This window comes from Carlito syrichta, unplaced genomic scaffold (assembly GCF_000164805.1).
Source record: "Carlito syrichta isolate Samal-C Ts95f unplaced genomic scaffold, Tarsius_syrichta-2.0.1 Scaffold304751, whole genome shotgun sequence".
Lineage (NCBI taxonomy): Eukaryota > Metazoa > Chordata > Mammalia > Primates > Tarsiidae > Carlito > Carlito syrichta.
Window position 1 is genome coordinate 238,670 of NW_007248847.1, and position 12,269 is coordinate 250,938.

A 12,269-nucleotide genomic window follows, 5' to 3' on the forward strand; every position below is an offset into this window, starting at 1 on the left:
TTGAGGCTGCCGTGATGGGAGCCGGTTCCCGGCATGGCCCGACCCGCTCTTAGCTCAGCTGTTTCAGGGCCGCTGGGCCTGGGCTGGTGGCAGCCCCTCCCCCATACACACATGCGCTTGGCCGGGTTTCAGCGCTTCTGCCACCAGCCGGGAGGGAGAGTGGGAGCCCTGCAGCCCCAGGGGCCTCACGCCGCCCTCCCCGAGGGGCAGTGAGCCCAGGCCCCCTCCCCCAAGGCAGCTCGGGGTCTTCCAGAGCAGTCGCGGATGTGGGGGCCTGTTGGCCGCTCCCTCTCGGGGGGCAGTTGTGTAGAAAGGGGCCGGCCGGCCACGTTTCTACTCAGTCTTCCAGAATGGCGGGATCTGGCTCCCGGAGCTCTGATTTGGAGCTCTTCACGGGGCCACGTAGAAGGCCATCGAGGAGGCCCTTCCTCCAGGTGGGGTGTCTGTGCTTCCCTAGGAGGAGGAAGGCAGCCTTCCTGGGATGACAGGTGTCTCCCAGCTGGGCCACGGGCAGGTGGGGGAGGCTGGGAACGGGAGGCCGCTGTCTGCGGACCAGGAAGGGTTCTTGGATTCGTGAGAGGTGGGAATGTCTGTTCTCTCACCCCGCTGAGAGAACAGAAGTCCTTGCAGGACCAGGAGGCATGAGCAGAGACAGGGCTCCCCAGGGGGACCGGGCCCTGCTCCCACTGCCCCCTCCCCGAGAGGGGAGGCTCTGGCCTCAGTGCTCCTGGGGTCTCCTTAAGTCCGGAGTTTGGCCACACTCCCTGTGCTTGTCACCCTGGCTGCCGGTGCCCGGAGCCAAGACTGTGCCCGCCGCCGTCCTGGTTCCCTGCCCGTGGGTGTGTGCTGTGCCTTTGGACAGAAGAATGTGGCTCTCGGAGACTGGTTGGTAACTCGGTTTACTCTGTCCCTGGGCCCGTTGGTGGGCTTAGCTGGAGAGTCTTGACGAGAGGGCGCCAGAGCCTGTCTGTCTCAGGAAACGGGCAGGAAGCGGGCGGGCAGTCTCCACTCAGCCTCTTTTCCCATCTCGGAGTTCAGAAGCCCCACTTCACTTTTCTTGTTTTGAGCCCTAAGGACAGTGTTAAATTAGCAACTGGTTGAGATTCCAGCTCAGGACTCTGAGCCTTCAGGAGAGGCCTCGGAGCCGGGCGCGGTGGCTCACGCCTGTCATCCCAGCACTTCGGGAGGCTGAGGCGAGAGAATTGCCTGAGCCCAGGGGTTCGAGACCAGCCTGGGCAACTTGATGAGACCTCGCTTCTACAATAAACGGTAATTTAAAAAAATTAGCAGGGCACGGTGGCGCGCACCTATGGTTCCAGCTCCTTGAAAGGCTGAGGCGGAAGGATCACCTGAGCCCAGCAGGTCGAGGCTGCGGGGGCTGTGAGCGTGCCACTGCACTCCAGCCTGGGCGACAGCGTGAGACTCCAACACAAAAAAATTTCAGGAAAAGCAAAGGCCTCGGGGCAGGACTAAGGAGGTATGTCTGGCAACACCAAGGCTGGAAGGCAAACCCTGGCCTGTCTCTTCCGGCCAAAGCTATGAGGTGTTGCTTAACTGGGTGTAACCCTCCCTGAGGAAGACAACAGGTCAGTAACCTGCTCCAGCCCTTCCACTTGATATATGTGGAGCCCTTTCTTGGAAGGCAGCAGTCGGAGGTCCCCTGTGAATGTGGGGTCTTCACCTCCTGTCTGAGCCAGCTTGCTCAGGGTCCTTTGCAGCAGGAGAAGCGTCCTGGGTCCCAGAGCCATTTTTCTTCCCCCCCTGGGTGACGAGAGGGCCCTATCTCCACTGACCTTTTCCAGGTAAAATGGAACCAGATACCATATCTGGGAAGATACCAGCCCCCCATGCTTGCAATCAGCAAGCCACCCGGGGCCTCCGTTCTGGCTCCCAGGGAATGTGGACAGAACTTTCCTTGCGATGGAGTCTGACTCTGTGGCTCTCCAGGAGACCCTGCAGGGGGATTGGGACAGGAGGTGGCTGCTTAGGAAGCCGCCCTGGATGGCTGCAGAAGAACACAGGACAATGTGTTACAATGTGTGGTGTCTCCAACTGCAACCGAGTTCTGCGGCCACTGAGGACCCATTGTTTCTAGATGTTTCCCTGGGAATGAAACACTGTCAACAGCCCCCGCCTGCTAGAGCTCACCGCACAGAGGCAGGGCCGGGGCACCGGGCAACCCGCACCCACTTAGGGATGATACCTGGCGCTTCCCCAGCCTGCAGGTGAGGCAGGGCAGTGTCAGGGAACCCCACCCACAGCACTGAGCGGAGCCCACCAGCATCTGGAATTAGCGTTGGCTGGTGAGAATCTGGGCCAGGGGGTGGGGAGTCTGGCAGAGAAGGGACCATGCATGTCTCTTGGGGAAGTGGATGGTACGCTACTGCTGGGACGTGAACTCCTGGGTGGCAGAAAACCCAGCAGCAAACCATGGCTCCATCACTTGTTAGATAAACACCTCACCTCTCTGAGCGTGTTTCTTCAACTGCAAAGCGAGGCCTTGAAGGCCACTACCCCGTTCAAAGCATCCCGTGAATTAGACAACATGAAAACCCTTGTCAAAGCTCAAGACACTGTCCACGTATGACTTACCTGCAGGGCTGATTGTTCCCTGAGGTGCCACACGGCCTGCTAGGATACTGAAATGCTTTTGTACCTTTTGATAAACAGTTGTAGTTCTGAGTCCCCTGAGTGTCCCCTACAATCAGGGCTCCTCGAATTGGTCAGATTGTGCTGACAGTGGTTTTAATGATACCCTTGATTATGGGTCCTAAGCTTTGCGGGAGTGGTTTGTAGCCCTTAAAACTTTAGAGAAGGCTGGCGACGGTGGCTCACACCTGTCAACCCAGCACTTTGGGAGGCTGAGGTAGGAGGATTGCTCGAGGCCAAGAGTTTGAGACCCGCCTGGGCAACATGGTGAGAACTCATCTCTACTCCCTTCCCCCGCAGAACAAAATTGGGGTGTGGTGGTGCATGCCTGTAGCCCCAGCTACTCAGGAGGCTGAGGTGGGAGGGTTATCTGAGCCCAGGAGATTGAGGCTACACTGAGCTGTGCTCGTGCCTCTGCAGTCCAGCCTGGGCAACAGAATGAGACCCGGCCTTAACAAAAAGAACTTAGAGCAGCTTATCTGAAGGTCTAAGAGGGCAGGACCGGGGAAACTGCCTCCAGCCTGGGAATGGCAGTGGCTGAGTGGGAAGGCCCTGTCCTCTCTCCTCCTCTCCGGCTCTCCCATTCCTGGGTCTCATCTTATCCCATTTTGTAGGCGGGAGGGCTGGGAGGTGACGGTGTTCTCCAGGTGGTCAGATCTAAGCGCCCCAGTGTCCTTGGGACGTGGAGCAGCGGCTCCGAGCCACAAGCCTGTCGGGCGGTCCTTCTCACTGGGCCTCCCGCGGGTCGGTGACCCCCCCTTTTTCCGGCAGGGTTCTTCTACTATTTCATTAGCGCCCTGGGCATCACCGCGGGCGCCCACCGCCTGTGGAGCCACCGGACCTACAAGGCTCGGCTACCTCTGCGGGTCTTCCTCATCATTGCCAACACCATGGCGTTCCAGGTAGGAGCGTACTCGCTGCCTCTCTCCATGCGGGGGCAGGAAGGAGGGGGCCGGCCGGTGCCCCCGGGGAGCCGCCCTGAGAGCGGCTTCCCTCCCTGTTCCCTCCCGGACGTGGTCCCCGCCAGGGCAGGCTCCCTCCTGGAGAAGGAGGAAGCCCTTGGGTGGGTGGGTGTGTCGGCCAAGGCCCCTGTGTCATCACCGTCCAGCTGCCATGGTTCTCCCCCTGGGAGATGGAGACTGGCCCCGACCTCCTGGGCAGACAGTGGCCCCCACATTCACTATTTCGGGTGAATGTCTTGACCCCACCCGTGGGACTGGAGTTGGTGCTTTATGGACTCGTGGACTCTGTCTTTAGATGAAAAGACCAGACGTCATAGCACTACGAGCCCAGCACTGTCTGAGCAAGGGGCATAGACTCATCATGAAGTCCTCGCTACAGTCTTTGGAAGTTGTGGCCATTATTATCCTCTTTTTTTTTTTTTTCGTTGGAGTCTCACTCGGTCGCCCAGACTGGAGTGCAGTGGCTGCTCCTGGCCACCGCAGCCTCGACCCGCTGGGCTCCCGCAATCCTTCTGCCGCAGCCTTCCGAGTAGCCGGAATTACAGGCCTGCACTACCACGCCCGGCTGATTTTTTGATTTTTTGTAGAAATGAGGTCTCGTTGCCCAGGCGGGTCCCGAACCCATGGGCTCAGGCAATCCACTCACCTCAGCCTCCCAAAGGCGCGGGATTACAGGCTGAGCCCCCGAGCCCCATTTTAAGGATGAGGAAGCCGAGTCCCCGAGCTGTTAGGTAGAACAGACCAGCATGGCAGCCCTGCCTTGGGCTGCTGTGCTGGCTAAGTCAAGTGCTGAGGTTTGTTGAGGCACCAGGTTGACAACGGAGACAGATTGCAGGGCACTGGGGACAGAGGGCTCTCAGCCAGCAGGCTGTGGCAGTGGGCAGAGGATGGCAAGTGTCATGGGACTTGTTTGGAGCAAGGAAGCCAACTGCGTCTTGGCTGTGTCCCGAGTCCTCGCCACATTTGCATAATCGGCTGGGCCATGGCCGCTTGACCATGGAGGCCTCTGATGGTAACCCCGCAGGGCAGAGGGAAGGAGGTGAGGTGTTGATTCATTCTGTAAGGGTTGCAGTTACAGGAGCCAGGGTCATTTGGAAATGTGCTGACTGTGGTTTGCATGCCTGGCCTTGGGACGGGCCGAGGGCACTGTCCCCTGCCAAGGCTCCGGGAGGGACCCCCTGCAGGACCAGGACCCTGGGGCACGAGGCTGCCTGCCCCGTATTCTCCACACCCAGGGACTGGGCACCCCGTGAGGGTCTTTTCCGATATCCCTCGCTTAATGAATTGCCAAGTTCCAGCCGGGTGCGATGGCTCTCAACCAGTAATCCCAGCACTTTGGGAGACCAAGGCGGGACGGTGGCTTGAGCCCAGGAGTTTGAGACCAGTCTGGGCAACATAGCGAGACCTCGTCTCTACAGAAATCAAAATGTTAGCCAGGCGTGGTGGTGTGCGCCTGTAGACCCAGCTACTCGGGAGGCTGAGGTGGAAGGATCCCCTGAGCCCAGGAGGTTGACAGTGTGGTGAGTGGTGATTGTGCCACTGCACTCCAGCCCGGGCCAGAGGGAGACACTGACTTGGAAAAAAAAAAGTGCCTTGTTTTTACCTAACGAACCCAGCTGAGCTGTGTCCAATTCACCTGCCCTTCTGCTCACCGTGGACCCTTTGAGATGCCGTGGTTCTACTTACGCGGTCCTGGGACTCAAGTTGCTTCTGCACTCCAGCTTCGGTGGCGAGCTGGGAGAGGCGGGGAGGCCAGACCGGACTCCCAGGGGTCTTGTGAGGTGGGGCTGAGCACGGTGGTCCCCCGAGGGCGTTTCGTCAGACGCCCCTCCCTCCTCTCTCCCTCCAGAACGATGTCTTCGAGTGGGCCCGAGACCACCGTGCCCACCACAAGTTTTCAGAGACGAACGCGGACCCCCACAATTCCCGGCGCGGCTTTTTCTTCTCCCACGTGGGGTGGCTGCTGGTGCGCAAACACCCGGCCGTGAAGGAGAAGGGCGGCACGCTGGACCTGTCCGACCTGAGGGCCGAGAAGCTGGTGATGTTCCAGAGGAGGTGAGCGTACGCGGCGGTCTGGGGTACCGTCCCTGCGCCTGCCGCCCGGGGAACCCCGCTCTTGCCCTGGGACCCTCTGAGAATCCGCCGAGACACGGACTGGGTCTCGGGTTCGAAATCGTAGTTGAAAACATCCCACGGGTCCATGTCTCCCTCCGAGCTGACTTAATTAAGCCCGTTAGATTCGGCCCATGTCCCGACCCCGGACCGTCCTGCACCCCCAGGGCGAGGGGGCCTTGTTCTCACCATCAAGGAGCCTGTTGCCCGTCGGGGGGCAGAGGGACGAGCCGAGTACCCAAATACCCATGACGCGAGGCAGAATATTTCCTGACCCACGAGAGGTCTGGAGGCGGGGAGGTGGCTCGGAACCCGCCGAGGGGAGGGAGTTGCAAGCATTGTGGGGAGGGACAGGGAAGACAGAAAGCACGGAACGAGGTCGAGCAAGAAGCATGTGCCGGCGTGCTGGCGTGCCCTCTGGCTTGAGGTGTGAGGTGTGGGAGGGAGGAAGACCAGAGAGGCTGGTGCTGCCTCGTACCCCCACTCAGCGGGCAGTAGGATGCCACCACACCCACCGAGCACCTGGTGGCTTCCAGGTGTGCTTCAGAAGGGCCGCTCTCGGGACAGGTGGCCCAAGAGGCAAGGACACCCGTCCAGCCACCAGGTCCCTCAGGGAGGCTGTGGCAGCGGGGGAGAGGAGTCAGGGCCAGCGAAGTAAATGCCAAAGACTCCGCTGGCAGAGGAGCAGGGCGTCGATGCCCTTGGCATGCCAGTAGCCTGGTCTACATTGACAAAGATGGAGAGAGGGTCTCCGGGGGGCCAGACACCTGCAGGTGGTCAAGGACACCCAGTGGGCATCTCTGAGGGAAGAGAAGAGAGACAGCCAGAGGGTGGCCTGCAGAAAACGGAGGCCGAACTCCAAACGCAGACTCTGCAGAGGGTGCTGGTGAGGTGGGGGCCCGAGGCAGGTTGGAAGGGCAGTCGGGGGCGGAGACGTCATCCATTTGCTTGTCACAAGGACCTCGCCTGTGTCACCAACATGGCGTCACACTCTGGTGAAAAGACTGCGGGTTGGCTGGGTGCAGTGGCTCACGCCTGTCATCCCAGCACTTTAGGAGGCCGAAGTGAGAAGACTGCCTGAGCCCACGGCTTTGAGACCAGCCTGGGCAATACGGCAAGCTCTCGGCTCTACAATAAGTCAAGAAAAATTAGCCGAGTGTGGTGGCACACGCCTGTAGTTACAGCTACAGCTACTTGGAAGGCTGAGATGGAGGGATCGCCTGAGCCCAGCGTGTCGAGGCTGCAGTGGCCGTGAGCGTGCCCCTGCACTCCAGCCTGGGCAACAGAGTGAGACTCCGACTCAAAAAAAATGAAAGAGCGCTGGTTAGTTGGTAGACAGGTGGGCGTGCTTGCGACCCTGGCTCCCGGCGCCGTGGCCCTGGCAAAGCCGTGTCGCCCCTGCCGTCTTCTGCCAGAGACGAGACAACCCCCTGCAGAGTGGACTTGTCGGTGGCCTCGCATGTGCCGCTGACCGGCGTCCGCATCCCCTCCGCAGGTACTACAAACCCGCCGTGCTGTTCATGTGCTTTATCATGCCCACGCTTGTGCCCTGGCTCTGCTGGGGCGAGACGTTCGTGCACAGCCTGTTCGTGAGCACGTTCCTGCGCTACGCCGTCGTGCTGAACGCCACCTGGCTGGTGAACAGCGCCGCCCACCTCTACGGGTACCGCCCTTACGACAAGAACATCAGCCCCCGGGAGAACATCCTGGTCTCCCTGGGAGCCGTGGGTAAGTCGCCGGCCGCCTGTCCTGGTCTGCCAATGGGGGTGTCGGGCTGGGAGCCAGAGAAACCAGATCGACCTGTTTTTATGGCCACTTCGACTTTCCACCATAAACTTAGACCGGGCGCTCTTAGGAGAGTCGGGCAACACGTTTTATGTGAAAAGAAAAGGGTTGGGAGTTAGACCGCTTGGGCTGGGCTCCGTGGCTTAGCCTGTCGTCATCTCAGCACTTTGGGAGGCCGAGGCGAGTGGATCGCCTGAGACTGAGGGTTCGAGACCAGCCCGGGCAACTTGGCGAGACCTCGTCTCTACAAGAAATCAAAAAAAGGAGCTGGGCGTGGTAGTGTGCACCCGTGGTTCCCGCTCTTGGAGGACTGAGGCAGAAGGGTCGCCAGATCCCAGCAGGTGGACGCTGGGGTGGTCGTGAGCATGCCACTGCACTCCGACCTGGGCAACGAAGTGAGACTCCGACTCAAAAAAAAAAAAAAAAGTTATACCACTTTGTACAGTGGCACGATCATAGCTCACCCCAGCCCCGACCGCCTGGGCTCAGGGGATCCTTCCACCTCAGCCTCCTGAGTAGCTGGGACTACGGGTGCATGCCACCACACCCGGCTAATTTTTCTAGAGACAAAGTCTCGCTATGTTGCCCAGGCTGGTCTCGAACTCCTGGGCTCAAGCTATCCTCCCATAGCACTGAGATTACAGGTGCGAGCCACCACACCCAGCCCCCTGAGTCTTTTTTTTTTCTTTTTAATGGAGATAGTCTTACCTCCCCGCGTCCTCAGATGTGCCACGCGCCCATGTGTACTGTGCCTCCCTGCTTGGTGGCGCCTTTGTGAAAGACCCTTCACCGCCACCTCCCACCCCGTCTCCTCTTGTCCTTTTTTCTCTTCCACATCCCTTCCCTCCCCCAGCACGACCTAGAGACTCCCATGATACAGCAGTTAGTTTCATCACAGGTTCCCGTTCACGTCGACTATTTCTGGGTTGATCTGGGTAGCAGTCTCGAACGGCAGGGTCTGAGACAACAAGGTTCCACCATCGCCTCTTTCCATTTGAACACAGACTTTGCCCAAGGCCTCGAATTTGGTTTCCTTGAGTGGACACGGTGGCCTCTCCATGCTCTTGGCCATGCCCTGGTCCCGGGGAGCCACAGGGCTCTATGCTTCAGGACAAATCACTGCCCAACACTCATTTTCTCCCTTCGAAATCTTCCTTTCTAGTCTCACTGTGAGTGTCATAGCTGTCTTCATTAAAAGCATTTTTCCCAGGCCGGGCACGGTGGTGGCTCACGCCTGTCATCCCAGCACTTTGGGAGGCCGAAGCAGGCGGATCGCTTGAGCCCAGGGGTTGGAGACCAGCCTGGGCAACATAGCGAGGCCTCGCCTCTACAAAAAATTTTTAAAAATCACCCAGATGTGGTGATGCGAGCTTATAGTCCCAGGTACTCAGGAGGCTGAGGTGGAAGGATCACCTGAGCCCAGGAGGTCGAGGCGGCAGTGAGCCGTGACTGTGCCCCTGCACTCCGGCCTGGGGGACAGAGTGAGACCCCGACTTGAGCAATAAATAAAAGTGCAGCATTTCCCCTGTCTCTTCAGCCTTGCATCTCCTGCTGCCTTAGTCACCTTCTACCACTGTGCGTGTTCTTAGTTTGACCCGTGATCGAGATAAGTCACAGATGCTGTGTAAATCTGAGGTTGTCATGGACACGGGGTTTTCTGCCATGGGATACGTCCTGTACTGCAGATGGGCCTGTGGTGAATGTCCCCGAGCCCACCCTCCGAGGCCATCGGCACAAAATGGGCCTGTAGCAAGTGTCTCCCAGCTCCCCCTCCGTGGCCGTCAGCTCAAGATGGCAGCCAGTGTGTGACCGGTCCTGGGCGTCCTTCCCTCCCCACGCCTGCCGCTTCCTCGTCACCTCCCTTAGTCCTCCCCGCCTGTTTCCCACCGCTCTCATCTTTCTGCTCCCGAGGTTACCTCCCCGTTCCACGCCCATCTCTGCCCGTGTCTGCCCGTCTCTGCCCGCTGGCCTCCCCCGCGAGCCTCGCGTGGGCCCCTCTCGCGGCCCCAGTTGCGAAGTCTTGTCCTCTTTCCCTCCTCGGCCCTCCCTCTCCTCCCTCCCTGGCCTCACGTGTGTCCGGTTTCCTTTCGAGTCCGATAACCCGAGGCCTGGCTGAGTGCTGACGCAAAGCCCCGCCGCAGCGCCAGGCGTGGACGTCTGTCCTCTTGGTCTTCTGCCTGCCCTCCTCCTCGGGTCAGGAGTCACCCAGGGCAGGGCTGTGCCTGGAGTTGCCCGGGTGGTGCCGTCTCTTTGCCAGGCCCCTTCGCTGGCTTGTTGTTAATGCCAGGGCTGCTCCGGCCAGGGGTATTTTTATCTGCAGAGGGTGCGGCAGGCTCCCAGCAGCCCTTCCTCGCCGGCCTGATTGGGGTCAGCGTTCTGGTTGGACGCGGTTCAGACAGGAGAGCCCTGCCAAGGACTGGCAGACTCCATCTGTAGCGTGTCCAGAGGGTCACTCATTGCCCAAGTTGTCCCGGATCCAGAATTTGGGTTTCTTCTCCTCTCCAGCAAAGTGTGGTGCTCATCCCAAGAGCCCTGGGGAGATGGAGGGGCTAGCTAAGCATTTGCACGCCTGCCTCCCAGGGCTTATCAGCACCTCCCCCACCCCAGGTCAAAGCTCAAACCCAGGAGTCAGGGCAGCCACCCTCTCCCCACTCCACCCACAGGGGCTGAGAACATTCAGGCCCAAGGCTGGGTCTGTCTTGCAGGGACCTCCCGCCCCTAGAGTCAGGGGAGGTATGCTCCCCTCCTCTTTTCCGGAAGCCAAAACTCTCCAAGCTGATCTCCCTGCTCCCCGCCCAAAGGAGAACACACACACACAAGAAGCCTGAGGGTCGAAGGCGGATGCTTCGGGAGTTTCCAATCTAAAATCCATTTCCAGCCGTTGGGGTTTCTCTCTAGTCATTGTAGCCTCTGAGAGAAGCTGCCAGTCTCCTCCCACACGGCCGTGGGTGGCCAGGGGCTCTCAAATCGCTACTTCCTTTTTTTGAATTGGGGTATCACTCTGTCACCCGGGCTGGAGTGCAGTGGCACGATCATGGCTCACCACAGTCTCCTCCACCTCCTGGGCTCAGGCGATCCTTCCGCCCACCTCAGCCTCCCAAGCCGCTGGGACTAGAGGCGTGTGCCACCACATCTGGCCAAATTTTTTTATGTTTGTGTAGAGACGAGGTCTCGCTACGTTGCCCAGGCTGGTCTCGAACTCCTGGGCTCAAGCAGTCCTCTTGCTTCGGCCTCTTAGAGTGTTGGGACTACAGGCGTGAGCCACCGTGCCCAGCTCAAATCATTTCTTTTGTTTGAGTCGAAGTTTCATTCTGTCGCCCAGACTGGAGTGCAGTGGCACGCTCCCGGCCACCGCTGCCTCGACCTGTTGGGCTCCGGCGATCCTCCCGCCTCAGCCTTCCAAGCAGCTGAAACTACAGGCCCATGCTACCATATCCAGCTGACTTTTCTGACATACTGTAGAGATGAGGTCTCGCCGAGTTGCCCAGGCTGGTCTCGAACCCCCGGGCTCAGGCCATCCTGTCGCCTCGGCCTCCCAAAGTGCTGGGATGATAGGCGTGAGCCACCGCACCCAGCCTCACCTCGTTTCTTAAGAGGTCTCCGAGGGGGTCTGTGGGGTTCGGGGTAAAAGACGCTCCCACTGTTGTGGCGACGGTCAGCTCCCGTGGGTTGGGGGTGCCCTCCCCCCGCAGCCCCGTCACGCCTCTCCTTGCTCTCGTTCCAGGCGAGGGCTTCCACAACTACCACCACTCCTTCCCCTATGACTACTCGGCCAGCGAGTACCGATGGCACATCAACTTCACTACCTTCTTCATCGACTGCATGGCCGCCCTGGGCCTGGCCTACGACCGCAAGAAGGTGTCCCGGGCCGCTGTCCTGGCCCGGATCAAGAGGACTGGAGACGGAAGCTACAAGAGTGGCTGAGCCCGGGTCCCTCAGGTTCCTCTTCCTAAAGCCATCGGGGCAGAGGTGTAATGTTCTGTTTATTAACTACTGAATAACGCTCCCAGAACGCTAAAGATGACGACGTTAACCCCTTCCAGCACAGTATTCTCAGATGCAGAAGTATTGAAAGCCAACAACTCTGCCTTTACGATGCTAAGCTGCTCTCTTCTTCCTCCTCTCTGTCTTCCGGCCCCGCGGTCCCTCCTTCTGCTTGGCTCCCGTCACCCTCCTTTCTCCTCTCGGCCTTCCAGGCAAGCGACTGGGCAGTCCTGGGTCAGCCTCCAGCTTCCCGGGCCTCGACAGCCTTGCCAGAGCCGACCACGAGTGGTCCTTGGCCCGGGTAACTCTTTCCTCGAGCTGCCGTGGGCTTCAGGGTGCGTGGCTCGGGCTAAAGATAGAGAAAAACCCTCTGGGCCGCCCCCCTGCTCGTCACCGTCAGCCCAGGCTTCTGCTCGAAGGGATGGGACAATAGCTTGACTTGTCACAAAGCTTCGAAAGCAGGTGTTGTCAGAGGAGAGAGTCGGCCCATTGGGTGTGGTTGACGAGGAAGGGGGCGGCCCAGGCGAGGGTGGGGGGCACAGGGGACACCGCCGCCCCAGGAGGACTGGGAACCACCCCCTACATGCTTCCTTTTCCTCCTGACTGCGCAGCCCCCGGGCTGGGCAGGATGGTCTCGGTGTCTGGACAGAGTTTAGGCCGAGGTAGAGAAGAAGCATTTAGTTTGGAGTGATCCTGTGTCTCTGCTGGGGACGGATTTTTCTTTTTCTCTTTTATGACAAGGAGCATCTCTTCGTCCAAATATCGAGAAGTCTTGAG

General features: G+C 59.6%; 1 protein-coding gene across 1 annotated transcript in view; it reads left to right on the forward strand.

The window, feature by feature from the left end:
* Positions 1–11,671, forward strand: part of SCD (stearoyl-CoA desaturase) — a gene marked incomplete at its 5' end in the record, with an annotated part of 19,287 nt that extends 7,616 nt beyond the window's left edge. Inside the window, 4 exons of the mRNA XM_021713830.1 lie at positions 3,421–3,551; positions 5,461–5,666; positions 7,219–7,451; positions 11,233–11,671. Of these exons, the coding sequence (XP_021569505.1) occupies positions 3,421–3,551; positions 5,461–5,666; positions 7,219–7,451; positions 11,233–11,432 (770 nt within the window). The remainder of the gene's footprint in view (positions 1–3,420; positions 3,552–5,460; positions 5,667–7,218; positions 7,452–11,232) is intronic.
* Positions 11,672–12,269: the final 598 nt, after the last annotated feature.